A 26,487-nucleotide genomic window follows, 5' to 3' on the forward strand; every position below is an offset into this window, starting at 1 on the left:
AAGCAAGCAGCCTATAAAATCCCTGTGCTGCATGGCTAGTTTGCAGTCAGTCCAGACGCATGCTGCAGAATGCACTTGTTTCTGTGCTGCTTATTTATCATTAGTAATAAGCCCTTGTGTAACATGAATTCATTTTAAAGAGATGAGCATGAGCTGATCAAAAATGGGTGTTTTATATGCAATAGCTAGGTATAGCAATTAGGGATGCACAGAATCCAGGATTCGGTTCCTTCTGCCCAGCTGAACCGAATCCTAATTTGCATAAACAATTAGGGTTAGGGAGGGAAATGACAGGACTTTTTGTCATAAAACAAGGAAGTAAATTTGCATATGGTATTCGCCCGAATCTTTTGCGAAGGATTCGGGGGTTTGGCCGAATCCAAAATAGTGGATTCAGTGCATCCCTAATAGCAATACATGTTATTGGAGTCTTATGGATTTGAACACAGAGCAGACACACATAAAACGAAAGTAAACGTTATAAAAGAATGAATATAGCAAAATGAAGAATAATAATCAGCGTTTCTCAACGCCAGGTTGTTTATTAACCAGTTAATAGCACCAGTTTCAAGCTGATATAGTGTCACTGCTGCAGAATGATGTATATTGGCTATTGCATTGCTCCAATAGCTGCTGCACAAATGTAGCCAGAATACTAAGCACAATACTGCAGGGTGCATCTGCCATAAAGATGTTTGGAGAAACAGTGAAAACGAATCGCCTCTAATTAATATTAATAATCATGGTTTTTATACAGTGTCGGACTGGCCCACTGGGATACCAGGAAAACTCCCGGTAGGCCAAGGTGTCAGTGGGCTCTCCTGCTTCTAAACATTTGGCCTATTTCATGGCCATTCCCTATTTCTATGAGAATAAAAAGTCTAAATAGATGGAATAATAGATTATAGTATGTAAAGAAAAGAGAATAGGAGAATAGAGGTTGAGTGAGGACAGGAAGAAAATAATACTTAGAGGGGGCCCTTGGTCTAAAGGTTTTTGGGTGGACGTGGACCCCTGGTGTCCCAGACCCAGTGACTGAATTTAATAAACAAACTCCCACTAGTTAAAGGGCACCTAGTATAGACTCTTTAGTATTCTTACCATATATGGTGCTGTGGTGGAGGGAAGCAGCAAATCCCTGCAGTTGAGCAGAAGACAAAAAAACGTGGTACTTTCACCTGGCTGTAATTACGTTATTCGGCCACTAGATGGCGGCGTGGAACTAGCGCAAGTGTGTGTGTGTGTGTGTGCTGAGCGCAAAAGGCAGCCTAGAGTTACAGTCCGGCGCTGGATGTGGCTGATCATTGTAAGGAGCAATATAAACAGTACAATGACGAGGAGGAGAGAGGAGGGGTGGGAGCGAGAGAACAGAGAGCACAGAGCTGAGTAAGAAGCCGCAGCAGCAGAGGGGAGTTGCTCTTTCACTTCCCCATGGGTTTCCCCTCGCTGTGACATTGCCCCTGTCTCTTGGCTGGACTATCACCCCAATACTAACCCCATTCCTCCTGCTGACTGATTGCTGGTGGCTCATCCTCAGTAGCGCTGGAGCAGGGGGCAGACATGAGTCAGGCTGCAGCTGGCGGGGGAGAGAAGCTGTGCCGGTCGGACAATCATTAGTGATTCCGCTGAAGTCTCTGGGAGGGGGAAGAAGAGTTTTGGCTGATTTCCCTCGCTTGGCATTGCTGCTGCTGCTGCTGACTGGCCGGCTGGATATATATATGTGTGATATGATTGAGTCGCAGCCTGCTCAGAAAATCGGCAAGATGAAAAAGTTGCGCAGAACTTTATCTGACAGTTTTAGCCGAATAGGTAAGTGCGGAGCCGGCGCCGGTTCTTTCCCCCTAATGATACTAAACTCTTTCCCCTATTTCCTCCCAGTCCCACAATGAACTTTTACTAGTGAAGCATTTGTGCTATGTACAGCCCAGATGTTGCTTGGCCTCTGCCTGACATGCTTTAATATTCTGTATTCCCATGTGCTGTATTCCTAATATACATGTATATATATATATATAATGTGCTGTTGTTCAACTACAAGTCTATGCATCTCTATATAGGGGGCACCTCCAGGCTTACTTAGAGTTGCACTTTGACAGATGTGAGTTGGGATCCAGGGTGACATCAATACCCACAATAATATAATTATATATTAGAAGCCCACTGGCATTTTTATTGAGTGGATTTCATGCTATGATTTATATAGACAAGTGGACCAATGGGATAGTCCAGTTTCACATGAGCAAAAACACATTGTACGCACTTGGTATGCTGAACTGATGGCTGTCAATCAGAATTCTGTCCAGGTACCTGCATGGGGCTGGGCTTCTTTGAGCTGAAAAGTGATTGACACTTGGGCTTCCCTAGAGACCTTACAAAAGCTTTGGTTTTTTCCTGTATTTACTATGTGGTGGGTAATTGGTTTCCCTTGGTGGTCCTACTGAGTCAAGAGGGGGGCAGCTCCCTATAGCATTACGTTCCCGGCTCCTATCCCCCTAATACTCTGTCACTTAGATACATGTATAAATGCTTTTTCATTTAAGAGGTAGTACTGGTTAGTATTATATTATATAATGATCACTATTAGATATATGATACTCCTGGCTACTTGGGTGGTTATATTTGATGTCTAGTATAGAACGTTTACTAGTGATTAGTAAAGCATTACACACCAATCCAATATACAGATACGGGACATGGTATCCGGAAACCTAGATACATAGATGCAATTTTATCCAAATAATCTACATTTTTATAAATGATTTCATTTTTCTCTGTAATAATAAAACAGTAGCTTGTACTTGATCCCAACTAAGATATAATTAATCCTTATTGGAAGCAACACCAGCCTATTGGGTTTATTTAATGCTTACATGATTTTCGAGTAGATTTAAGGTATGAAGATCCACATTATGGAAACATCTGTTATCCGGAAAACCCCAGGTCCCGAGCATTCTGGATAACAGGTTCCATACCTGTAACATACTCCAGGCTACTTACATAGCTTGATATTGGGTATTTAGTATAGAAAGTAATAGTGGTTAGTATAGCATTATACTGTATACTGATTACTATTATATATACTGTATATATATATATATATATATATATATATATATATATATATATATATATATAAATATATATATAGTAATCGGTATACAGTATAGTGCTATACTAACCACTATTACACACACACATATATATATCATATTGCAGGCTACTTGTTATACTCTGTGTTTAGTATAGAAAGTTACAGTGGTTAGCATAGCATATATTGATCACTATTAAATATATTATACTATTTATTTATACCTGTATATCATTCTCCAGACTGTTTAGTATAGAAGGTGATAGCAGTTAGTATTGAATTATATGCTGAGCATATTATATACATATCATATACCCAACTACCTGGCTGACTATATACTTGGTATTTAGTACAGGTATGGGACCTGTTATCCAGAATGCGTGGGGCCTGGGGTTTTCCAGATAACAGATCTTTCCGTAATGTGGATCTTCATACCTTAAGTCTACTAGAAAATCATGTAAACATTAAATAACCCCAATAGGCTGTTTTTTCTTCCAATAGGGATCAATTATATATTTGTTTGGACCAAGTACAAGCTACTCTTTGATTATCACAGAGAAAAAAGGAAATCATTTTTCAAAAATTGGGTTCATTTGGATATAATGGAGTCTATGGGAGATTCCATAATTCAGAGCTTTCTGGAGAATGGGTTTCCAGATAATGGACCCGGAAACCCTGTATAGAAGATAATTGTGGTTAGTATTGAATTCTAAATAGAGAAGCACTTATTTTTTTTAAAAAATATATATATTGTTTATATTCATTTCATGTTTCATTTTTAGGTCTTGCCCCATAGAATTGCTTGTTCCTACTGCTTTTACTCTCACTGGGTGTTATTCATGCACTTAGGAACTTACAGAGAGTTTTGTAAGGAAGGCGTTGGTTTTCCATAATTATTTCCAGTTGTTCTCAGGACTGAGTGTTTCTTGCCAGGGAGCAGCAGGCTCTCACTTGCAGTCGTACAGGGAGACAATCACTTGGCCGTAATGAAGAGACATGAAGCGGCAGCTGGTGGGACAGGCAGACCGGGACTATTATACAGCAGCATCTTATTGTCCAAGACACACAGGCTGCTTAATGCACTCTGTTCTTTGTAGGGCTGGCACATGAAGGAACACGGTTTTACAGAACTGACAATGTTGGAGACTTAATTAGGGGACGTGTTACTGGAAAACTGGCTGTTTTGTTGCCACTTACTGTACATTCTTAGAGCTCTTATAATAACTTATTCATTAACTCTCAATGGGCTCGGAATATTTATTATCCGCTATAGTCAGTATGCTCTATTAAGGTGGCCATACACAGGCTGAATTTAGCAGCTGTGGACCAAAGTTTTTAAAGCATAGGCCACTGTTCATGAAGTCATTGGCCAAAATGAGCAGATCTGTACAACAGTTTCTGGGAGATGTTCCCTTTCTTATTTGGGGAACTGAAGTCAGGGCTGCCATCAGGGGGGCACAGGGGGTACAAGTCTACTGAGCCCGGGCCTAAAGGCAGTGCTGCACTTTTCAAAAGAGCCGGACCCCCCTTAAAGGAGAGTGATAATCCCTGGCCCCGGAGCACTCCCATCTGGCCTGTCCCCAATGGCGCTCACTACCTCCCTCAGCACTACACCCCGCCCCTTCCCACTCTACATCCAAGTCTATTGGCTATGCCTACACGCTGCCTACCACTCATTGGCTGCACCACCCGCCGTTCACCTGGGAGCCGTCCCTAGCCGGCTGTCTCGCCCCTTCCCTCCTTCCTCCAGACCCCATCGTGTGATTTAAAAAAAAAAAACCTTAGCCATCTGCGCATGCGACCGGCGTGGGGCAGCAGCAAGGGGGGGCCCTGGACAGCAGTCCCGGTGGGCCCTGGGCCCCCCATGGTGGGAACAGTCCACATCTGGGTAGCATACAACTTTCATTAAGTTCATTATCACATGAGCAGTGCAAGGATAAGAGAAGAGTTGCAGGCTCAGTGGCACCAGTGTCTGTAGGCTCTCACAGTCTAGATTTTGGGTTTAACTTACAGTTCAAAGGAGGAACACACTGTGGTTTCAGGTTTATCTTAAGGTTTGTGTGGGTTCCAGGGGGCGAGGCTTGCCAGGGAGTATGTGGGTTTTTGACCAATTTGGCCTTGGCTGGGTTGGATCAGGGGTGTGTCCAGTGGAGTGGGCGGGATCTGGGATGGGGCCCCGAAAATGTTTTTTGTACGGGGCCCCGTGATTTCTAATGTCGGCCCTGACTGAATCATACACATATCAAGAGGCAGCCGGATTTACATAGTGGACACCCCTAGGCCCGCTGACATTCGTCGCCCCCATGTGCAATGAGGATAAGCGCATGGGAAGTTTAAAAAACTATTGTATCTTATGCGCATCCCCAGTGTTTCTGAACCAATGTGGGTGTGGTTGGGCAGCGTGCCGCCCACTAAAATCTTGCTGCCCTAGGCCCGGGCCTTGGAGGCCTTTCCACAAATCCGGGCCTGGCAAGAGGTAGTATCAAGAGATGGCATCAGAGGATAAGATTATTAGTCTGGGAAGACCAGCCATGAGAAATTGTAGAGAGTTCTGATACAACTGCCTCCTAGAGCGGTCATCATAAATGGCACTAGGTAATGGGCAGTAGGCAATGTGAATGTATCATCACCCTTTGCATTTTGGAAGATAACCTGAACACCTTGTTCCATTTTTTTATTTTGCTTATGTGTAGGGTTACCAGATCATTTGAAAATTCAGGGACACCCTGAACCCACAGTGATTTTATTTAAATGCAAACAGTGCAACCCTGCAACATGCATGTATTAGAGATGCCCCTGAATTTCTCAGTGATGTGCTGACCTTACTCATGTGGCCTCCCACTTATTACATGGAGATGGCTTGTCTACAGATACAGGCATTAACAGTGTCCTGAGGAAGATTCTAACATGCACGGTCAATATGTTGACAAACTGTGACGAAGGAAAGTATTGGAAGCAATTTATCACACACTGGACAGATTATATGACACCCGTGTGAAGAAACCCTTGGCTGGTATTTGTCATATTCTCTTTAAAAGCTGAATGACACTGGGCAGGTCAAATAACACCCATGTGTCCAAACTCTTGGATAGTATTTGTCATATTCCCTTTACAAGATCCCTTTACAAGTTCCCCAGGAGAATGCTCTTTTTTGCATGGGAGAATGAACCATCCTCTAGGGCAGTGATCCCCAACCAGTAGCTCGTGAGCAACATTTTGCTCTCCAACCCCTTGAATGTTGCTCCCAGTGGCCTCAAAGCAGGAGATTATTTTTGAATTCCAGGCTTGGAGGCAAGTTTTGGTTGTATAAAAACCAGGTGCACTGCCCAACAGAGCCTTAGTGTATGTTGACAATCCTCATAGGGGCTACCATACAGCCAATCACAGCACTTATTTGGCACCCCAAGAACATTTTTCATGCTTGTGTTGCTCTCCAACTCCTTTTACTTCTGAATGTTGCTCACGGGTTAAAAAGGTTGGGGATCCCTGCTCTAGGGGTATCTCCTGCATATATTTCTGCACAATACATGTTTCAGTGAATATATGACTTCTTGTGCATTACACAGTGTCCTTCATTAACCAGATCAGAGCTCTGTGCTTCGTTGGAAATGTATCTGTTCTACACATATGCTAGCAGGCTGGATCCCATTAAAATGATGATGTGATGATGTAATATAAGGAAGCCTTCAAGCTCATGAGCAGATTATAGGCCCTATAGAAACCTTCAAAGACCACCTGTGGTTTTCAGTCCACTGGCGTGTTCCCTAATACTATTATCTTTTTAAATTAGCATTTTAGCACATTTTCAATTATTAATGTGATGGAATAACATAGCAGCTATTTAAGTCACCAGAAAGTTTCATGAGTATATTCTATGCACATTATATGGCACTTAGGGGGTTATTTACTAAACTCCGAATTCAATTTTTTTTATAAAATCTGACTTTTAAAAAAATCACGAATTTTTAGGAATTAATTAAACCCCGAGGATGGAAAAGTCCAAATCTGAAAATCCTGCATCTCAGACCTGTCGAGGTTGAATATAAGTACAGGATTACCACGCTTGCACACCCTGGCTCTCCACGATAAGATGACCCGGTGCACTGTTAAGGAGGCCTCGGCAACCTCAATAGTACTAACGAAGAAACATTTCACTGGCACACAAACGTTCTTTCAAGCAGGTACAAGCCCTTGCTGAGTTTATTTTGCAGAAGTGCAACGTTTCGGGGTGAACCCCTTTATCAAGCATATATAAGTCAATGGGAGAAGTCCCAATGATTTTTTCATGTGCGCTGGGTTTCGGGCAATACCTCGAAGTTTTCGGGTGAAAATTAGTTTATTACTCAATTATTTATTCTTTATAAAAATGGACACAACCCAGTCATAACGGCAAACGCTTGTGGGGGAATGTAATAAAAGTCAGTAATGGAAAAACTATTCGCAATCCAAAAATCTTGCCTTTTTGCGAACAAATTTTGCTTTGCGCGAATTGAATATAGCTTTTGCGAACCCGGAAACTGTCTAGCGACCACTTCTGACAGTGGAAGACCGTTTGCGAATTTTATAGTTTGTGCCAATGCGCAGTAAATGTAATAAAACTTCTTACTGAAAAAGTCGTTATGTTTGCTCCAAAAGATTACGACACCTTCAAGCAATTAAAATTCACAATGCAATAACAGTTTAAGGAACAATATTACATTGCGAGATGTGGATTTTTATTCTTATGGTGCGAATTGTTTTTCTCTTTGTGACTTTAATTACATTCTCCCATGGTACCCAAGACACAGTGCAGTAAAAGGGGTACATTTGGACGGGCATGAGCTTTTATATTTCACTGTCTGTCCCCTTGGTCTGTGCTATTAGGGGCCTATTTATAGTATGATGCTTTGTAAAACGATTTACACTGGAACATTTGTGCAAAAAGCAGTTTAAAATGAATGGTCAATTTATAAAATGATGTATTTTCTTTTATGCCACTTTATCACGATATTTAGGGACAGGATTTATGAAGGGTCTAATTGAAAATTCGAATTTTTTTATGGTCAAAACTCTCAAATTTGAATTGTGAACTCGATTTGAATTTTTTTAGATTTATCAAACTTTGAACCTTGTAACAATTTGTATTCAACTATTCGCCGCCTAAAACCTACCGAGTTTATGTATGTCAATGGGAGAGGTCCAGTGACCAATTTGAAGATGTTACTAGCCTTCCTGATGGTCGGTAATATTCGTTCGAGTTTTAGATATCCGATTCTTTTATTAAATAGGGGCCGGATCGAATTTTCAAGTCTATTTGTACTGAATTCTGACAGCTTTCCCCGTGAGGTTTCAGTGCTAGGGAAGATGATAACCTCTCTTAATTACACACTTGTGAGGTCAGTGATATGGACAATTACTTGGTGTTTGAGCTGTAGTTGGTAGTATTCTGAGATTCCTTATCTTACACAGCTGCAGTGGTTTTGTAGATGCAGTTAGATGCTTCTTAGGTTTTTAGAAATGCTTTCTGACAACTGCAGGTATTTTAGTCACTATTTTCATCTATTGCACCAGTGTATTCACCATAAGGAGTCCCTTGGTGCCCTCCCCCAGTCTTTACTATAGGTACATGTTACAATTAGGTGTCTAAAGAAGAAGTGATTATCTGTCTGTCGTGTTGCACTTTGCCACAGTGTTTATAGATGTTGCTGCAAGGAGACCAGGAGATATGTGGATGTGTGAAATCTGGCTGAATTAGTCAGGAAAATACAAAAGTGTTAGCCAACTCTGGCTACAGATTGAAACAGTTCCACAACGAAGGGGCATGTATGGATCTGCTGCATGGCCATTATATTGTTTTATTTGCTCTGTAGCCACTGAAAAGGGGTTGGCCAGCACAGAAATAATGTAGCAGAACTGTAATATCAAAATGTCAAGGGAGAAGTCTTTGTGGGGTGTTTGATAGGGCCAAGTTACTTAAAAAGGGCTTTGTATGTTGTAGAATGGCAATATCTAAGAAAGTTTTCCATTGACCTTCATTTTTTTCTTTTTTTATAGTTTTAGAATTATTTCACTTCTGATTCTTTCCGGCTTACAAATGTAGGTCACTGACCCATATGCTCTGCAAGGCTACTAAGGTATAGTTATAGCTACTTTTTATTACTCAGCTTTCTATTCAGACCTCTCCTATTCATATTCTAGCCTCTTATTCAAAACAATTCAAGGTCAGTGTCGGACTAGGATACCAGGGGCCCACCAAAAACCCTTAGACCAGGGGCCCACCCAAACACCTTTAGACCAGGGGCCCACTCTAAGTATTATTTTCTTCCTTTCCTTAGTGCTCTTACTGACGAGCGTTTTTACCTGCGCTCTCCTGCTTTCCGTTTTTCTGCGTTCAGCCACAGGGGAGCGCAGGAATAGACGCATTACATTTTTTCCAATGGAGCTGTACTCACACAGGCGCATGTAGGCGCCGAACGCAGGAAAAATGCAGCATGTTGCGTCTCAACCTGCGTTCGGCGCCTACACGCGCCTGTGTGAGTACAGCCACATTGGAAAAAATGTAATGCGTCTATTCCTGCGCTCCCCTGTGGCTGAACGCAGAAAAACTGAACGCAGGGGAGCACAGGTAAAAACGCTTGTCAGTAAGAGCCCTTAGTCAACCTCTGTTCTCCTATTCTCTTTTTTTTCCATACTATAACATATTATTCCATCTATTTAGCCTCTTTATTCTCATAGAAATAGGGAATGGCCATAAAATAAGCCAAATGCTTAGAAGCATGAGGGCCCACTGACACCTTGGCCCACCGGGAGTTTTCCTGGTATCCCGGTGGGCCAGTCCGACACTGTTCAAGGTTGCTAGGGTAATTTGGACCTTAGCAACCAGACTGCAGAAATGGCAAACTGGAGAGCTGCTGAATAAAAAGCTAAATAACCACGGATGAAAAATAAATTACAAATTGTCTCAGAATATCACTCTCTACATCATATTTTTTTAAAGTTAACGCAAAGGTAAACAACCTCTTTAATCTAGTAAATCAGGATCCTCAGCCAATTGAAGGCCAGGGTTTTGCCATCACACTTTAGTTGCGCCATTATCTGCCAGCTAGAATCTCATGGAATCATAGCTGCAAATTGAGCTTGCCTATACCTGATTCAGATTGCAGCAGCCAGGATAGAAAACATCTCAGGTCTACATCTCCCAACACAATATATTGCCTGTGAATACAGTTTTGATGTATGTTGGGGTAGACTCCTGATACGGAGAGCTTTGCTAACTTACATTCTAAATGGAAACATAATCTGCTTGGATAAACTGTTGAATTCCAAACTTAAACCTGTACAGCTTCACATTGCTAAGTCTCGCCTGTCTCAGGCCACAGAAATTCAGAAATCACCGTCTCTGTAAATCTTCAAATATAAACTTAATTCCTTTCTCTCAGCTCAAGAATTGGAATCGCTTCCCCTTGATCTAACCATCCTGACCTTTACTTTTATCTGTATATGGTTTCCAAATGGCTTTTCTTCACTTTTGCATTCCATTAAATGAATGAAAAACTTGCAATTTACATGATATGCATCCTTAAAATGTGCGGCTTAAATCCTCATCACTTCATAAGCGTTTTTGCATGGGGAACAGTTTCATGAGTGGGAAACTCTTATGGGTCTTGCAGCTTCCATATTGGTGGGGTTTCTGGTAAGGTTTCAAGCATGAACGAAAGAGGAAACATTTAAACAACGCATCACAGTGTTTACTGGTAAATAATCCAGGTTCATTGTGAAACAACACACCACACCCTTTAAAGGAAAACTTTACCCCCAAAATGAATATTTAAGCAACATATAGTTTATATAATATTAAGTGGCATATTAGAGAATCTTACCAAACTGTTATATATTTAAGTAAATATTGTCCTTTTACATCTCTTGCCTTGAACCACCATTTCATGATGGTCTGTGTGCTGCCTCAGAGATCACCTGACCAGAAATACTTCAACTCTAACTTTAACAGGAAGAAGTGTGGAAGCGAAAGAAAGAACCCTGTCTGTTAATTGGCTCATGTGACCTAACATGTATGGTTTGTTTGTGTGCACCGTGAATCCTACGATCCCAGGGGGCAGCCCTTATTTTTTAAAATGGCAATTTTCTATTTAGGATTACCCAATGGCACATACTACTAAAAAAGTATATTATTATGAAAATGGTTTATTTACATGAAGCAGGGTTTTACATATGAGCTGTTTTATGCGATATCTTTTTATAGAGACCTACATTGTTCAGGGGGTATAGTTTTCCTTTAACCACATAGTGAATCCACTGCTGTGCTGCAGATAAAAACGTAAAAGACCGGCGTCACAAGGGGAGGCCCATTTATCAAAGGTTGAATTTAGAATTCATGTGAATTGTTTTTTAATTCTAATATACTCACAATCTGACTGTGAGGTTATTTAAGAAAAAATTTTAATGTCTAATATTAGATCGAATGGTTCCCGCCTGATAATTCTAATTCTATTTAAAGGGCATGTAAAGGCAAAAAAATAAAATCCCATTTTTACTTTCTTTAATGAAAAATAAACCTATCTCCAATATACTTTAATTAAAAAATGTGTACCGTTTTTATAAGAAACCTGACTGTATTCAATGAAATTCTCCCTTTATTTACTGCTGTGGATAGGAATTGTCAGACGGTCCCTAACTGCTGAGCAGGGAAACAATCATACTTATGAACAGCAGGGGGAGCCCCAGCCTTACTTCCCAGCCATGCAGAACTCAAGCAGCTTTGTTTATGATGATCCCTAAGCAGCCCAGACCACACTGAGCATGTGCACAGTCTTAGTCTTGCAAAGATGTTTAACAACGTTACAAGATGGTGATCCCCTGTAGCCAACTTTGAAAGCATAAATCATTTGTTTGATTAGGCTTGTGGTGCAGTAAGTTCATGTTTATATTTAGTATACAAAACAAAGCATTTCTAGCCTTATTCTATTTTATACTTTACATGCCCTTTAATTTGTATGAATCCAGTTTTTCTCATGAATAAAAAACTCGAATGTCAGCAAGGCTATTAACATCTCCAAATGGCTCAACGGACTTCTGCCATTGACTTGTACATGAACTCGGCAGGTTTTAGGTGGCGAATATTGGAATTAGGACTTTTTCCATGGTCGAGGTGTAATAAATCTCACATTCGAATTTACATTTGAATAGGGCGATTTATATTCAAATGTGTGAATTTTGAAACTCAAATATTCAAATTTACTATTTGACCCTTGATAAAGCTGCCCTTAAATGGTCGGCTTACTAGCTATTTACAGAACGTTTCTTGAAGCTTGCATTGTACAACTCCAAGTTTTTACTTCATTGACTTAATAGATACACAATAACCAGTGCTGAAATCCCAATATAAAAAAACTTGATATAAAATAACACCATATAACAGAATAAGTACTGCTAACGTGCTACAGATAAACAGGTATAAACTGAGCCTTCCACGTTAAAACCAGTAGTCTCTTTCTTCTCTGTAAACGATATTAACTATATTGGCTTCAACATAGTCTACTTATTTTATGGCTGTTTTGTCTGTAGTCGGTGAGTAAAACTTTCATATCATGTACAGGTATGGAATATGTTATCCAAAATGCTCAGATAAGGGTTGTTCCGTAATTTGCTTCTCCAGTCTTCGAAAAAAATAATTTACACTTAAAAAAAACCTTTAGGATTGGTTTGCTCCAATAAGGATGAATTATATCAAGTACAAGTTACTGTTTTATTATTATTATTATTATAGAGAAAAAGGAAATAATTCTAAAACAATTTGAATTATTTGATCAAAATGGAGTCTATGGGAGACGGCCTTTACGTTACTGGGAGCTTTCTGGATAACGGGTTTCCAGATAAAGGATCCCATACCAATAATTGCTTTTTTTCTTAACTTTTTATAAACATATCAGTTTGTTTTTTCTTAACATATTATAAACATATCAATTTGTATTAACTTCCACTGGAGGCAATAATATATATACGACAGTAGCACAGTGAATATTCTATATAATATTATTGGGTATCTGAGACTTTGGTGACTTCCCCCCATGATGCAGGTGCAGTAACCAGACCTCACTTCATGGCACTTGGGCATATGTAATTTAACAACAATAGGTGCTGGGACCAGTCTGCTTGTCACATGGAATTAAGAAGTACCTACGAAAGAAGAAAAGCAAAGGAAAATTGCTTCATTAGGTTGTCAGAAAGCAGAACATTCATCTTAAAGTGACTGTGACAGCGGCACAGCAGCTTTGCTTTTTTTTTTGTTGCTATAATAGGAATCTTCACAGGTTTGCCAGTATGTGGTGCTTGTCATTGCGCTTTGTTATCAGTCGGCACAAAAAAAAAGTAAAATACTACCTGCTGTTTGTCTTGTTTAAGGAGAAATCCTATGGTGAGAGGGTTGTGCCAATCAACCATGAAACCTGAACCACTAGACGGAATAAGGAAAGATCATTAAAAGCACAAGTCTTAAAGTCATTAGCAGGGCCGGAACTAGGGCCGGATTTACCCTTCTTGCCCCCTAGGCCCAGCTACTGTGCCGCCCCCCCCCCCCCGCATTTTCTGGAAGCGAATCTTTATCCAATCATTTATTCAAAATAAAATAACAGACAATAAAATGGAAAAATTATGTATTAAACCATAAATAACTTTTAAATATATCCAATATGTATATTACACTTTTTAACCTACCACCAACTGTTGCCAATAATTAGAAAATATATAGTGGATAATGCACCCCCTACTGTAATTTATACTGATATTAGAAGTCACCGAGGAGTTACATGACCATATAAAAGCACGAGGCCGCAGGCCGAGTGCTTTTATATAGGTCACGTAACTCCGAGGTGACTTTAAGTATCTTTATAAATTACAGTAGGGGGTACATTATTCATTATAATCTACAGTGTTTCTGTGTGCATGCAGTGTCTGTCTTGCTCTATTTTAATATGCACAGTGCCAACATTTAGTCTGTTTCCCATTAGTTCCACTTTCATTTTTGTACCTTTTTTACTGGCTTCATTGATTCACCATGGCATAATGCTGCAGACGGAGAGTGGTGAAGGAAGAAAGGAGCTCAGGACCGGTGAGTGGGAGCGACACCAGAGATTTATGGTGGGGGGGGGACGCAGAAACCATTGTAGGAGAGGTGACGGGTTAAGAATGAGGGAGGAGGGCTGAGAGAGGAGAGCGTTACAGTTTGCAATGCAGAGAAGTGAAGAGCTATACATGGGGCCAGGAGATTGATTCATGGACGATGAGGGCAGCAGGTGATATCAGAGAGGCACAGAGTGAGCGAGTGAGCGAGACGGAAATGGATGTTGGGTGGGAGCGGAAGATGAAGCAGGACCTCAGAGGGACACACACGGGGCGTTAGAAAGATCAAGCCTTGAGAGGGTAAAAGGGATCGTGACTAGTAGGAGGAGAGAGAGAGCGCGCCATTGCAAATAAGGAGGCTGGCTGGCGCAGAGTGACGCATATGCAGCGCAGTCACGTCACAAGCTGCTGAAGAGATGTTAAGGGCCCCTGCTTGCCGCCCCTAACATCTTGCCGCCCTAGGCCCGGGCCTAGGGGGCCTTCCCCTAAATCCGGGCCTGGGCCCGGAACTAGGGGCAGACAGAAGAAGCAGCAGCCTAGGGTGCAACAATTGGAGGGCACTGGACAGCTACCTCTTCTGCCTACTCATATACCGGACCTGACACTAAACTTGCGCCCAACAATGCCCCTGCCACGCATGTGTGTGTCAAAGCTGTTGCTGTGCACGCGTGAACCCTGATGTCACACATACACATGAGAGCGCCACTGCTGCGCAAGTGCAAGCCCTACTACTGTGAGCAAGCAGGGGACGGGGGGGGGAGAGAGCTGGCCGGCTGGGCTGCCTAGGGTGCCCGGCTGGCCAGGCTTGCCTCTGGTCATTAGTAAATTAATCCAGCAAGAATTGTTTGTTTGGAGTTTTTTTGGGCACGGTAGAGTTGCCACATTTTCAGGCTCCTTACCCTGGGTAGTAGTGATGTGCAGGTTTAAAAAAAACTCGACTGCCGAGTACGAGGGTATAAAAAAGAGTGCAGGAAGCTGAATGGTTGTCCAATCTCCTCATCAATCTCAGAGAATCCTACCAGGCTTTGCTCATTTTGAAAGCTGGGCAGGCTGTTTTTAGAAGGGCTTTCTGGGTCAAAACTGGGCATGTGGCAACCCTACAACGCAGTCCCATCTTAGGGCAATGACACATGGTTCTGCTTGTCACCGTGATTTATCAACAACATTGGTGGCTTGCTTACAACAATTGTGTAATTGCTCAAAAATGCATAAGAAGATATTGAGATATATGATTTGAGACAATTCTCAGTATTGTCTATGGCAGGGTGTTTTCTGGTGTTTTGAGCCTTAACAAATAGCACCATGTGCCATTGCCCTTAAGCCATGGAGTTTACAAGATATACAGGAGAAACTGATTAAAACCCACCAACACCAAGAAAATACAGGTATGGGATCTGTTATCTGGAAACCCGTTATCCAGAAATCTCTGAATTACGGAAAGGCCATCTCCCATAGACTCCATTATAATGAGATAAATTAAATTTTTTGGAAATGATTACCTTTTTCTCTGTACTTGTTTTTATGTTTTCACCTTATTTTACATTTTTAGAATATTAGAAAAAAATAAGAAAATTAAAACATAATTTTTTCCTGCTATTTTTCTGCTCATCATCATCATTTATTTATATAGCGCTGTCAAGATACGCAGTGCTTTACTGCAGTTATAGCAAACAGGGAATAAATGGTGGATAACAAACAAGGATTACAGAGTACAATAGGTTTAGAAGGACCTAGAGATTAGAGTTAACAAACTAAAAGGTTAGGGTACAATTGAGACATTAGGATTGTATAAACATTTTGTCATTTTTGATACAGCGATGATTAATTAAGGTACATGGAATAGGCCTCTTTAAACAGATGGGTCTTTAAGGAGCGCTTGAAAGTTTGGAAAGAAGGAGAAAGTCTGACAGCTTGTGGCAGAGAGTTCCAGAGAAAAGCAGAAGCCCGAGAGAAGTCTTGTAGACGAGAATGGGCAGAAGTGACCAGAGGAGAAGTGAGGCGAAGATCAGAAGCAGAGCAGAGGTTTCATGAAGGAGTGTATTTGGAGATTAGAGATGAATTATAGGGAGGGGTTTCATTATTAAGGGCCTTGAATGTGAGTGTAAGTAATTTGAATTTGATTCTAGAAGAGATTCGGAGCCAGTGAAGGGACATACATATGGGAGCAGCTGATGTTGAGCGGCGAGCTAGATGAATGAGTCTAGCGGCCGCGTTTAGAACAGATTGGAGTTGTGAAAGGTGACTTGATGGAATACCTGTGAGGAGTAAGTTGCAGTAATCAAGGTGGGAGATGATGAGAGACTGAATCAGTGTTTTAGTCGATTCTGAACTGAGATAGGGTCGTATTCAAGCAATGTTGCGCAGTTGAATACGGCAAGATTTTGCAAGTGTTTGAATGTGTGGTGAAAAAGACAGATGAGAGTCTAAGATGACTCCTAGGCAGTGTGACTGTGTGGTGGAATGAAAGGTGGTGTTGTTTACGGTGAGTGATATCTGAGGGACAGGGGAAGATCTTGGAGTAAATATAATGAGTTCTGTTTTAGAAAGGTTCAGTTTCAGGTGGCGCTGTGACATCCAGGAGGAGACAGCAGAGAGACAGTCTGTGACTTGGGAAAGGACAGAATTAGAGAGATCAGGAGTAGACAAGTAGAGTTGGGTGTCATCAGCATAAAGGTGATACTGAAGTCCAAATGACTGAATGAGTTTTCCTAGTGAAGTTGTATAGAGCGAGAACAGCAGGGGGCCAAGAACAGAGCCTTGAGGAACTCCAACAGAGAGTGGGAAAGTAGTAGAAGTAGAGTTAGAGAAGGAAACTTTAAAGGAACGGTCAGACAGATAAGATGTAAACCATGAAAGAGCAGTGTCCCGAATGCCAGATGAGTGTAGAATGTCAAGGAGGAGTGTGTGGTCAACTGTGTCAAAGGCTGCAGAGAGATCTAGAAGGATTAGAATGGAATAGTGACCTTTAGACTTTGCCAATAGAAAAGTCTCTACAAGGACTCCAAGGTCCTTTCCCATTATGGATTTGCCCAGCTCATATCATAACATATCGTGCTTGCAAGGACCAAACATGGCAGAGCTATAATTTCCCTGTTAAGATCAAGAAATAACACAAAAGTAAAATTACAAGACCTATTTTTTGAACTTGAGTTGAACAAGGGGGGTTAAACTGCCTCTTTATTTTTCTGACTGGGGACTATTTTTAAAATACATCACAAATGCTAGGAGGGATTACATATCATCAGTTGTAAAAAAAAATTCTTAGATTCTTATATTTGTATGAAGCGGTTGCTCAGATAGGGTGAACATGTTTTTTAACTTAGTTTTACTTAGTATTAAGCATTAGGGATGTCGCGGACTGTTCGCCCGCGAACTAATTCGCGCGAACATCGACTGTTCGCGTCCGCCGAATGTTCGCGAACGTCGTGGGTTCGCCTTAGCTGGCGCTTATTTTTGACCTCTCACCCCAGACCAGCAGATACATGGCAGCCAATCAGGAAGCTCTCCCTCCTGGACCACCCCCACACCCCCTGGACCACTCCCCTTCCATATATAAACTGAAGCCCTGCAGCGTTTTTTCATTCTGCCTGTGTGTGCTTGGAAGAGCTAGTGTAGGGAGAGAGCTGTTTAGTGATTTGAGGGACAGTTGATAGTAACTTTGCTGGCTAGTAATCTACTTGATACTGCTCTGTATTGTAGGGACAGAACTCTGCAGGGATTTGAGGGACATTTTAGGTTAGGTAGCTTTGCTGGCTAGTAATCTACCTTCTACTGCAGTGCTCTGTATGTAGCTGCTGTGGGCACTGCTTCTGATCTCTCATCTGCTGACTGCTGCCTGTAACCCAATAGTCCTTGTAAGGACTGCTTTTATTTTCTTTTTTGTTTTTTTACTTTGCTACTATAAGAGCCCAGTGCTATTAGTCTAGCTGTGTTGGGGAGTGGGACTGGTGTGCTGCTCCTCCTAGTAGTTCACCACTACCAGCACCAACCACAGTCAAAATTGTTACAAAGTATCTTATTTGCACCTGTTAGCTGTTCTGAGCTCTCTGCCAAAAGCTAATTAAGTTAGAAACTGTTTTTTTTTCTGGCTGTTCAGTTCAGAGAAAAGAGGGACTGGTGTGCTGCTCCTCCTAGTAGTTCACCACTACCAGCACCAACCAGAGTCAAAATTGTTACAAAGTATCTTATTTGCACCTGTTAGCTGTTCTGAGCTCTCTGACAAAAGCTAATTAAGTTAGAAACTGTTTTTTTTCTGGCTGTTCAGTGCAGAGAAAAGAGGGACTTTCCAGTACAAAAGAGGGACAGGGGGTTGAGTGGTCAAAAGAGGGACAGTTGGGAGGTATGCAAGTGCCACCTAGCTGTGTGTGTAAGGTCCCTGCTGTGTCAGCGTTGCGCCCTGGTCGGTGTGGTCGCAGGTGCAGTAATCAGGCAACTGATGTGCGCCTGCGCGCCGCATCGAATGCGGGCGACGGACGCCGGCGCGGAGGCGCGGGCGACGGTCGCGGGCGCCGGGGCGTGCGCGACGCAACGGACGCGCGCGTCGTAGCGGACGCGCGCGACGTAACGGACGCGCGCGACGGACGCACGTAACGGACGCGGTCTGATGACGTCAGTTGGCGCCAAACTAGCGCTATTTAAACCTGCTCCAGTCTCTGCTCTGGGCCTGGTTATAATGTCAGGCTTACCAGTATGATCCAGACGTAGAAGGAGTAGGAACAGAAGACAATGAACCACAAGCGCCTCACACACCCACTAACTCACCCGAGGTTGGAAACGGGGAGCAGGGGTGTGGAGAGTAGCCAGTGAGACTAAACGAGGTACAGAAGGATCAGGCAAGGCGTAGTCAGGATATCCGGGTCAAGGCAGGCAGCGAGAATCGTCAACGGTAAACAAGCAGAAGGTCAAGGCAACAAGCAAGAATCGGAGTCCAGGTACAGGCAGGGTCAAACACAATATCGTCAGGAAGGTATCAACGCTAGGGTTTCAGTTATAAACCTAATAACCAGGCACAGAGCAGAGACTGGAGCAGGTTTAAATAGCGCTAGTTTGGCGCCAACTGACGTCATCAGACCGCGTCCGTTACGTGCGTCCGTCGCGCGCGTCCGTTACGTCGCGCGCGTCCGCTACGACGCGCGCGTCCGTTGCGTCGCGCACGCCCCGGCGCCCGCGACCGTCGCCCGCGCCTCCGCGCCGGCGTCCGTCGCCCGCATTCGATGCGGCGCGCAGGCGCACATCAGTTGCCTGATTACTGCACCTGCGACCACACCGACCAGGGCGCAACGCTGACACAGCAGGGACCTTACAGTGTGAGCTTTTTCACATTCTGTCTAAATAACAATAATAATTCCGTGTCTGTAAACATCACCTGAGTGATGTTTTTACAGCAGCAATAATATATTCCGTATCCACTACTGTATACGTTGCCCTTGCAGGCATTGTTTGCCCAGTCTTTAACCAAGTGCCACCTAGCTGTGTGAGCTTTTTCACATTCCGTGTCCAGAAACATCACCTGAGTGACGTAGTGTGATTTCTGCCCTTTACAGCACAAAACGCAGCGCTGTGTCAACAATGTATTTTTCAGATACATTTTTGTCCTTGATCCCCTCTGGCATGCCACTGTCCAGGTCGTTGCACCCTTTAAACAACTTTAAAATCATTTTTCTGGCCAGAAATGTCTTTTCTAGCTTTTAAAATTCGCCTTCCCATTGAAGTCTATGGGGTTCGCGACGTTCGCGAACCGTTCGCATTTTTGACGCAAGTTCGCGAATATGTTCGCGAACATTTTTTCCGCCGTTCGCTACATCCCTATTAAGCATACCTAAGCCATTAATTACTTCCAGTTACAGAATGCTAATGTAATCCTATACAGAGATGTCAACCTCAAGGGAACCAAATCCAGGTGGTTTTGGTCACTTCTTGCAGTGCCATGACCTGATCATACCCCTTGCTCCATTCTTCACTGGGGTATAAATAGGCATGACTCGCAACACATGCAGAATGGTTGATAGATCGACATAGATATAGTGAATAAAGTACCCCCTCTTGTAAAATATAAGGATATTATAAGTTACCGAGGAGTTTCATGACCATATAAAAACACGAGGCCGAAGGCCGAGTGTTTTTATACAGGTCATGGAACTCCGAGGTTACTTATAATATCCTCATATTTTACAACTGGGGGTACTTTATTAATTATAATACACAAATTTTAGTGAGTCATGTGACAGAAATTACATCACTACTCACCGTTTATAACTGATGACATCACTACTCACCGTTTATAAGGATATAATTTACAGGATATTCATGGCTTTTGTGTATTATATATATATATATTCTACGTGTTCATGTTCATATCATTTGCCATTGTTGATATTCCCAAACCATGGGACTGTTCTCCATAAAGCTGTTATTTTCAGACTGTAGGGGCTGGACAATCTGCAGGGCCCAGAGCAGTGTCTGAGGGGCAGTTAGGGTGACATTATGGGTAGAATACTTAAGTCGCACCCAACAGGCAATCGCAGCAAAATGGAAAACGCTACAATCATCAACCTTAACAGAGGTGCTCAACAGAATTGAGAATAACAAAAACCTCTATTCAAAACACTATGGGCAAATTTACTAAAGGGCGAAGTGACAAAAAAAATTCACCAGCGTGACGTCATTTTGCCACTTCGCTGAGTAAAGCGTAAAATCGCTAGCGAAGTGGACCTACTCTAGTGCTACTTCGCACCCTTACGCCAGGCGAAGTTGCACTCTGGCAAATGGACGTAACTACGCTAATTCAGTAAGTTGTAGATTTTCGTGAACGCAACCTCTTGCACCAGACTTTACTTTGCCACCTCAGACCCAGCTGAGTGCAATAGAGAAGATAGGGATGGTCCAAATTTTTTTTTTTTTTAAAAAAACTTTTTATAGGGTAATAGGCTGAAAAGACCGAAATTTTTTTTAGGGTACCCTCCTCCCCCCCTACATTTGATAACATATGGCACCTAAACTATACTTTGGGCACATGTGTAGGACATTAGAACACATTTATTAAGGTTCCCTGGTCTTGTGTAGTGTAATGTATTTGTCATTGCATATACAGCCATTGTACTTTAACTGCACACTGTATGCAAATTTGCCCTCATAACTTCGAGCCGCGGATCGTAACATCTTTGTGACTTTGCGCAGCCCTGGCGAATTTATGTCTGGCGAAATGCGGTGAAGCCAACGCTGGCGCAACTTCGAAGGTAAGTAAATTTGCCCCTACAGCTCAATTCCTGTAAATAAGGGCTCCATGGTAACTACGAGTTTGGAGCTAGAATGGTTGCAAACGTATACCCTCACCCTCAGTAAAACTAGGGGCAGGGGACAAGTGAAAGCCAGGACAGAACCTTTCTGCAATGATAAACCTTAATGTACTCTTGAATGGTCAATTTATCTAACTTTGTCAATTCAACCACATATGCCTAGATGACTTAACTACATATGTAAAAGTAAGCTGGCACGCATGTATTATCTATTCAATGTAAACGTTTGAACGCTTTTATTTGGTGAAAAATTTTAGTAAAATTATGTTACAAAAAAGAAGTTAGTAGGTCAGTTAGAGTGAGATTTTTGTCTCTCCATTTAGAGTTAGCCTCCAGCTATGTTCTAGAGCAGTGCTTGAGTAGTTCAAGGCCCTCTTGAAGGCCCATCTTTAATCACCCCCCCCCTTTAGCTTATAACAAGCAGGAGATCTAGGAAACATTGGTATGCCAGTCATTCAGCCATAATGCCAAACATATTTAGAACAGTAAACAAAGTTCCCCCCCAATCTCACCCTGATTCACCTTCAAGATGTACTTTCAGGTGGATCTAGGAGGTCAAATGCGTTTGTTCCCAAGTCTACTGCTGAGGTGCAGTTCCACAAAAGTAATTTTTGCATTTACCCCTTTGCAAGTACCATCAGATCACTGGCAGAGATACCGTCTGTGTATGGGTGGAACTAGAGCACCTGTCAAATCCAAGCACTTCTCATTAGAGAAGCCTCCAAGGTGAAAGACCCTCATCTTCTCAAAAAATGTTTAAATCAGGAGAACACTAGTTTCTTCACAATTACTTTAATTTGTGTCCTCTAGTTCTCCTTAAAGAACCTGGCATGATGTCTGCCTTTTCAATACTTTAACGTTATTTGTCTAGGATGGGGGATGGCAGAATGTTCCACAGAGCCCTGTAAAATTGTCCATTTGCATTTTGGCACCGACTCTGGAGATGCATTTTAGAACGGTTTTAAAGTCTAATCAGGCATTGTATTTCACTAAGAGTACAGCAGATATAAAGTTGAATCTGAAGCTTGAATCATTTATTCCTTGTTCAAAGATTAGGTGCTATTTAAAAATGAGTGTTATTTGTGTAGATGCTGTAGAATAATAAAAACTAGTCGTTTTCACGGATTCTCTCATATTCAGTAATTGCCTTCATAAATATTAAAATTGTTCCCTAAATAACTATACCAGTATCACTCTTAATTATACACTTGTACCTACCAGCTGTTTGTTTACTTATATAACATGGAACTAGTGTGTATTTATTGTTAAAAAAGCAGTATATAATCATTGGATAGCTTTGCTATAATACAAAGCAAATTGAACAGTCCTATACCAAGTGAAAATTGGAAAGGACTGCGGTAATACAGAGCATATTTACCAACTCTAGTGCAAATGAAAATACAATAATCTTCCTTGTAGCCTTTGGGACTTAGAGCTGAAACTCCTTTCCTACCTGCGTTACTATGCCATTATGTGTAGTGACAGCTCTGTGTATGGGGGTTACTTTAATAAGATAGAGGGCACATTGAGTCACACGTGAAACAGAATTGAAAAGATAATACAAAAACCATAAACAATCAGTTGCTTAGAACAGGTCCATCGATAACATACTAAAGGTTATTTTAATGGTAAACTTCACCTTTAATTGGGCAATGAATATTATTTTACTGCATTGTGAGCACAAGACTGGTAGTTTATTTAAGGAAAGGATACAGATAAGTTCTTCCAACACCCATTGGAGATGATGTTTGGAGTTGAGATTCAGCAACAGCTGGGAGTGTTAAGCTTTAGTTATCACTTCTATATAAAGGATGCTCCTATACACAGATGGAGAAACATTCCCAAATATGACTGCTTCAGCCTTATTGTTGACAGAGCCATTGTTATATCTCAATAAATCAGTGTCGAGCAGACAGCAGCACGGATATTTGGTAGATGGATTGACATATGACCTCTCCGAGGTCTTCGCAGAAGGTACACTGTAATATGAGTCTAATGCTGTGGTGTCTTGTTGCCTTGTACACTTGAAACTTGAAATTGCATTGTTAGCCGGATTCTGGGTGGGAGGGGGGCGGTTGGAACCTTTTGTGTGGAGCGTTATTACATGCTTCTGTTTCACAACATGATGTTTATATTAAGGGATCTGTTGGATTGATAGCAAAGTGGCCTTGAAATTGAGTGTACTTTGAATTATCATATAATCAAAGCTTTCCTTTTGGCACAAAGGGCAACTTCTACTTTTCATAATTATATATTATCTATCCGTTCTTGAATTGTTCCATTGTTCAGCTGTAAGAACGAGACTGCTCGTTTTAGAGAAGGAACGGAATATGAAATGGAATAACAAGTTTCAATACTGTTTTAAAAAAATAAAGAATTCCATAGATAGGACGTTTTAGTGTTTGGGTGCTCTTTGCATAGTTATGTTATATAAGGCATTAGGTTTGCCTATGTACAGTACTAAGGAATCCCCATTGATGTGTTGGCACTTGGGTTCCCACCTGGTCTCTATTAATTTGGCTGTAGCGATGGGCGAATTTATTCGCCAGGCGCGAATTCGTGGCGAATTTGCACGATTCGCCGCCAGCGAATAAATTCGTGAAACGCCCGCGAAAATTCGCGGCAAAAATGCGAAAAAACTGACGCCGGCGTCAAAAACGGGCGCCGGCGTCTAAAAAAACGGGTGCCAGCGACAAAAACGGGCGCCAGCGTCAAAGACGAGACGCCGGCGCCGTTTCGCGAAATTCGCCGATTTTTCAGAGAAGCGAAATGGTGCAAATTCGCCCATCACTATTTGGCTGGTACCAGGGCCGGTATTAAAAATTTACCACCAATATAGTTGCGGGTAAATTTGCAATTCCACCAGTGGCCTGCCCATTTGATCTCTGATCTGCCTCAATACTTACCCATTTCTCTGGCCATCGGTGGAGAATCATCCAGCAACATGCACAATAATGCTACAATTCCACCTGCATATGTTATCGCTCCACTTATTTATGTCATTGATCCGCCAATGCCACCAACCTTCCCCAACACATGGAGTGGCCAACCATGTCAACCCTAGTTAGGACACAGTATGACTGAATGGAGGGGGAGGGGACCATGTTCTCATCTATAAGGATGTCAACACATACTTTAGGTTGACATCCTTATAGATGGGACCCTTCAGTGCAATGTCTCTGCATATATTGGAATGTAGTCAAATGCACACTTACATCACAGTTCTTGATACATATGTCATCACTCCACCTTCTGCCTATTTATGCCATTGACCCACCAATGCCACCAACCCTCCCAACACCTGGAGTGCCCCAAAGGAGGCAACCCTAGTTGGGACACACTATGACTGAATAGTTGGAGACCATGTTCTCATCCATAAGGATGTCAAAACTGGGGTTTTTTGGGTTACAAAATCATGGGGCACTCCAGTGCAATGTCTCTGCATATCTTGGAATGTAGTTAAACATTTCAGGAACTGTCCCCATATCTGGTAGATGGTCAGCTACTATTTTAGGAAGCTCTGCCCACAACAGTATGCCATTCTGGTTAATCAGATTTCAGCATTCCATAAGGTATGTCCAAATAAAATAAAACATGTTCAAAGGACATTAAGGATATTAAAATGAATGCAAAATAATCTCAGTGGTGTAGAGTTTATTATTATTAGGATCACCAAGTAAATGGGTTACAAGAAATGAGCCTTTTTCTTGTTTATTTTGGACTGGAACTTTATCTTTCCCCTAATGTTTCCTTTCTTCCTGCTCTGGCGGTGACCACAAATACCACCGCATGTTTAATATTTATTAAACACTTTCCAAGACCCATGTTGGTAGGCTCTTTATGGAAGCAGGGTGAAAGATATTCAGAAAGAAATCTACTTCCTAAATTTACAAATGGAAATGATTTCATGTGCCTTAAAAGGCAAACTATTGGCCAGAAAAAGAGGGTCCAAATTTCTTATGTTAAGGAGCATTTGACCGATCTACAATTTGTTCTCCTTCATGGACTGTGTGTTTCAAAAAGGTGATCAAAAAAGTGCTGAGCTCTAACTCCTCATCCCCTCATTAATCCCCATTAAATGAACATGCATTGCATTAAAATGACCACAAAGGACCTAAGAATTTAGTAAAACCGTGTTCTGTTACAACTTAAGCTTGGGCTCACGGAAACAAAATGAATAAGACAAAAATTGCAAGTAAGATCCCCTTAGTCGAAAATTCATAATTTAGCCCCTAAGGGGCAAATTCACTAAGATTCGTAGTTGCGCCAGGCGTAACTTCGCCGCACTTCGCCAGGCGTAGTTTCGCCAGCGCTCCGCAAATTCACTAAAATCCGACGTTGCGCTCAGGGGTAGCGTAAGGTTGTGAAGTTGCACTAGCATTGATTCGCTAAGTGAAGCGAAGTTACGCTAGCGATGGTTAATTTGCATATGGCGCCAAATTCAAATTTTAATGGAGGAATACGTAGAATCACTACAAATGCCTGGGAAGCCTTCAAAACATCAAATAAAATTATTTTTTTGCCCTACACATGTGCCCACTGTATAGTTAAGTTGCCATGAGTTAGGAAATGTAGGGGGGAAGGAGGGGAGCCCCAAAAAATTTTTCGATCTTTTTCAGCCTATCACCCATAATATAGAAAAAACGCCAGCGTTTTTTGGGACTTAGAAAAATTTTGCGCTTCGCCTGGTCTGATGTGGCGAAGGAAGTCTAGCGTAAAAGGTAGCGTTCAGTACAATGTGCGCGTTAGTGAATTTGCGTAGTTACGTCCGTTGCGCAAATTGCCAGGCGTAAGGGTGCGAAGTTATGTTAGCGAAGTTACACCAGCATCCGTTAGTGAATTTGCGAAGTAACGAAAATGGCCAACGCTAGTGAATTGACGCTAGCGTTAGGCGCTTCGGCGCATAGTGAATTTGCCCCTAAGTGTTTAGCAGAACTGATTTAGAACCATGTGACTTTAAAGTTACTCAATGTGACACATTTTTTTCAC

The 26,487-nt window shown here is 41.9% G+C and overlaps 1 protein-coding gene across 3 annotated transcripts in view; it reads left to right on the forward strand.

Annotated features, from left to right (window-relative positions):
• Positions 1–1,252: 1,252 nt before the first annotated feature.
• Positions 1,253–26,487, forward strand: part of cdk14.L (cyclin-dependent kinase 14 L homeolog) — a 347,215-nt gene continuing 321,980 nt past the window's right edge. Inside the window, exon 1 of one of the 3 annotated variants that reach the window (XM_041565884.1) lies at positions 1,253–1,809. In XM_041565884.1, the coding sequence (XP_041421818.1) occupies positions 1,719–1,809 (91 nt within the window). In that variant the 5' untranslated portion in view covers positions 1,253–1,718. The remainder of the gene's footprint in view (positions 1,810–26,487) is intronic. The other 2 variants (XM_041565882.1, XM_018266524.2) reach the window with 2 other exon arrangements.

This window comes from Xenopus laevis, chromosome 6L (genome assembly GCF_017654675.1).
Source record: "Xenopus laevis strain J_2021 chromosome 6L, Xenopus_laevis_v10.1, whole genome shotgun sequence".
NCBI classification, from domain to species: domain Eukaryota; kingdom Metazoa; phylum Chordata; class Amphibia; order Anura; family Pipidae; genus Xenopus; species Xenopus laevis.